Below are 3,743 nucleotides of genomic sequence, written 5' to 3'. Positions count from 1 at the left end.
AGCTACGTCCATCTTTTATACAGTCTATGATTAATTGTTGGACCTTACAGCTGCTGGTAGTCGGATGTTGTTGCTTTGGGGCAGAACTCGTCTGACGGGTTTCTTGTTTCAGCTTCGTACTGATCGGACAAACATCTGAGCGGTAGTTTTTCTCCAAAGAAACCAAATTTCCTGAAATTCAAACCAATTCTTTTAAAATAATTCTAGAGCTGCATTCTGTTTTGTTGTTAATCAGTAAAAATAAAAACATGAAGAGCGTTAGTTTAAAAGTACTTTTCCTCCTCTTCTTCCTCACAGACCTGTTTGAAACGTGTCAGAACAACACGGCCAGGCTTTCCTCACAGCAGACCTCAGCTGTTATAACTAATCATTGTTTTTGTCTTTATCAGAGAGGAGTATGGCGTCTACCAACCGGCACCCCAAACAAAAAGGAGCACATGTTGTGAGCTATATCTATTGGTACGGTACAGAACATTTCACTTTAACACACACTGCCTTCCAACCCATAAATAACTTAATGAGACATGTCTGCCAGATACATTTCACATGATTAATTTTACATGGCCTCTATGTCTGACATCAGGACTTGAGGGTTTGTAAAATATTGATTTATTTTTTTTCCCAATGAACTTGTTTTGTTGTCTGGCTCTTTGTGTGTCTGTCTGGATGTAGTTTCACCTGAACGTCTTCATGTGCTTCTCTTCCAGGACTCGGACGATGAGGTGGAGTCCTACATGGTGAAGAAGCAGCCTCCTGTAGATGAGGGCTACGCTGAGTCTCAGTGCTAGAGAACCCCGGTGGTTCAGAGATGTCACTGCAGCCTCTGGACCTGCTGGAGGCACTGAACGGAAATCACTGCTGGATCTTCGGTTGCCACAGTCCATCACGTCGGTGACGGAGTTTACTTTCTGTGGTGAAACTTTTGGAACAATACTCCAGCGTGATGTTCAACACTGTAAAATATGCAAATAAGATTTACTTTTTGCCTACGAGCTCCTAGAAAAACAACCGTGTATACCCTTGAGCTGGGGAGAGAGAGAGAATTTCCTCGTGGATATTTTCTGTTTATTCTGTCTGCACAACAGCACCGTAGTCGGTTGTGTACAGACCGACCCTGTGCATGCAAACACAAACGAGCACTATCTGTATTTTTATATCTGGATGATTTACATGTGTCACTTTCTTGTTGTGAAGGAGATAGATTCATTTTGTCTAATTTATTGCCGGCTGTATGAAATCGTCGATGTGTTAAACTGCAGCAGAACATTTCTGTTATATCCTTAACAGTTGGAGAGAAAATAAATGGTTTAATTTTGATCAGTAGCTGTGACTACTTAATGCTATTTATATATAACGCTGGCATTATGTTATGTTTGATATGTTCTCAGCCCAGCAGTATGTTTTGGGGATGTCTGTGTTTTGTCTGTAGTTTTGTGGATGTGGCTATTTCATGTGCTATAGCAGCATTTAGGAGTTTTGGTTTTGGATGCACAGCTCGCCTTCTGTTGATGAATTTTTCAGCAACACTTTTGCCCAAATAAATGGTTCATGAGCTGAATATTTTGCTTTGTAGGAGGATGGCTTTTTAAAAAGGTGCCTCCAGTCAGTGCAGAAAACCCCCCAACAAACCTGAATTTGTTCATTAAACTGATGTTTCTTCGTTAGCAGACGGTTTATTTGCAGGAGCTGGTCGCGCTTAGCCACCATCTTCTCCTCTGCTCCTCTCTTTGTTTGGTCTGCTGCACTATTCATGAATGGGCCTCTTCCACTATTCATGAAAGTTCTTGAATATTCCTTTAAAAACTCTGAGGACAGGCTGGAGTCTTGGAGCTTCACTCACAAATTTGCGGCTGCATCTGTCTCATCTGCACAGTCGTGGGCCTCGAGAGCCATGAAAAGACTTAATAAACAGCCGCCAATGAACGCACAGACAACGATAAGTCCTCATTCTGTCTCATTTCTTTTCTATTTCTCCGTCGGCTCATTCATGCCCTTTAGGTTTTAATAATTCACACGCTGCTATGGTTAAACAATTATCATTCCTGCTTCATCTGAACTACCATGGCAACAGCTTACTCGTGTCAGGCGGAAAAGAAATATTTAAAAAATTGATTGAAAAAAGAAAATACTCTGTTGGCTGCTGCCTGAACTCAATTTTCTGGACGAACCTGGTTTGGTAGGAGGTCATTCAGACTTTCAGGGCTCCAGGCTGACAGGATGGAACGTCTAACACTTACACAGACAGATTTGCTGTTCCAGGGTAGATCCACATAACATCTACTTTCCTAAATACTCACTTACGCAAAGCATTTTGCAAAACAGCTGTTTTATCAAACTGAAGTCCACCTCTGGGCTCAGCAGAGAGGACGATCCAATTCTCCCCCTGCGGAGGTGCTGCAGATTACTTATCCAAATTTATTTCAGCTGCTGGGTATTGTTGCTGGCTGAAAGTCACAGGAAGCGTCTCTATCGTGAAACACAAAACTCTTCTGAACAGCAGGATCCAGAGGAAGCCAGACTCAACAATGATGGCTGAACCTCAAAACCGCCTCCACCCCCAGCAGAGGACATTCTGGTCCAGTGACTGTACAGGTTGTCAGCATTGTGCACAATGCTGAGGTAAAGAGGTATGACAATGAGACGGTACACACACTATAACAACTGGTAATTAGTTCATCCCAGAGATATTAATGCTATGAGTGATGTGCAAACAAACTGAGCAGTGACCTCCACTGGCCAGTCAGTGATCAGAACCACTACAAGACATTAATGCATCAGGTATTGTGCTCGGTGGACAGTTAAACAGGGCTGATTTATAACATGTCCAATGTGCTGAGAGAAATGAAAGATATTCACTGCAAACCTCTGAGCAACACGGCAGGAAGAACCAGCTTGAGCGAATACTAGAAAGCAGAAGCGCATAATCAAGTTAACTTTGCATTATTAATGTAATTGTTGTTGTAGCTTTACTTTACTTGATAATTGAGTAACGATCGATCGAGATCGTCCCCCTGATCCCGACGTCGATTAGCGCTGCAGCACAGTTTTAGTGGGTGAGTTTCTGAACGTATCAGTTTCTTTCTGACTCGGTAAAGTGGGTTTTCGTGGAAGAACACCTGTCTAAGTGCTGCTGATGTCGGAGTCCTGCTTCAGGAGTGGACACCTGGTCCATTTTTATCGTCCAGAGTCACTGTCCTCTGTCGAGCTCAGACGATGGGGGGACAGACCGAGCATCGGAGCAAAAAACAATAAATACAAGCTCGACTAGGTGTTCAGAACTACAATCAAACTATTCAGACCTTCACAGTTAAATGACTATATAGCATCAAGGAACTTTGATCTGTTCCCTGCGTGTGCAACAAGTGACTCCAGGAGAAGAAATAAAAGCAGTTTCTGTCACAAATTGGTGAAATCTTTGCGTCTGTCTGGCTGAATAGATTTGAACTCTATAGTAAACAGTTCTGAAATGATGATGCACCGGCATAATCCATTAGCCTGCTGATGACTCAACAAATACATGAGTGACTAATGATTAGCCTCAGGTTGAATTTTAATTAAATGTATTAAATCAAGAGGGGAAAGTGTAGACAGGGCACCAAGTCAGATTCTTTATACACACATTAGTCATCAGGTTTGTTTTAACCAAATGACTCAATATTTGTGTTGCACTCAGTATCTAAAAGAGCAAAGGTGGAGGGGAGATGCAACAGTTTTTTAGAAGGAAAGTATAGATGTTAGACACT

At 42.1% G+C, this 3,743-nt stretch overlaps 1 protein-coding gene across 1 annotated transcript in view; it reads left to right on the top strand.

Annotated features, from left to right (window-relative positions):
• Positions 1–1,931, top strand: part of mpzl3 (myelin protein zero-like 3) — a 15,004-nt gene extending 13,073 nt beyond the window's left edge. Inside the window, exons 5-6 of the mRNA XM_008299979.1 lie at positions 390–459; positions 708–1,931. Coding sequence (XP_008298201.1) covers positions 390–459; positions 708–788 — 151 coding nt within the window. The 3' untranslated portion in view covers positions 789–1,931. The remainder of the gene's footprint in view (positions 1–389; positions 460–707) is intronic.
• The last annotated feature ends 1,812 nt before the right edge of the window (positions 1,932–3,743 follow it).

This window comes from Stegastes partitus, unplaced genomic scaffold (genome assembly GCF_000690725.1).
Source record: "Stegastes partitus isolate 25-593 unplaced genomic scaffold, Stegastes_partitus-1.0.2 Scaffold32, whole genome shotgun sequence".
Lineage (NCBI taxonomy): Eukaryota > Metazoa > Chordata > Actinopteri > Pomacentridae > Stegastes > Stegastes partitus.
This window is presented reverse-complemented; position numbering and strand designations above follow the sequence as displayed.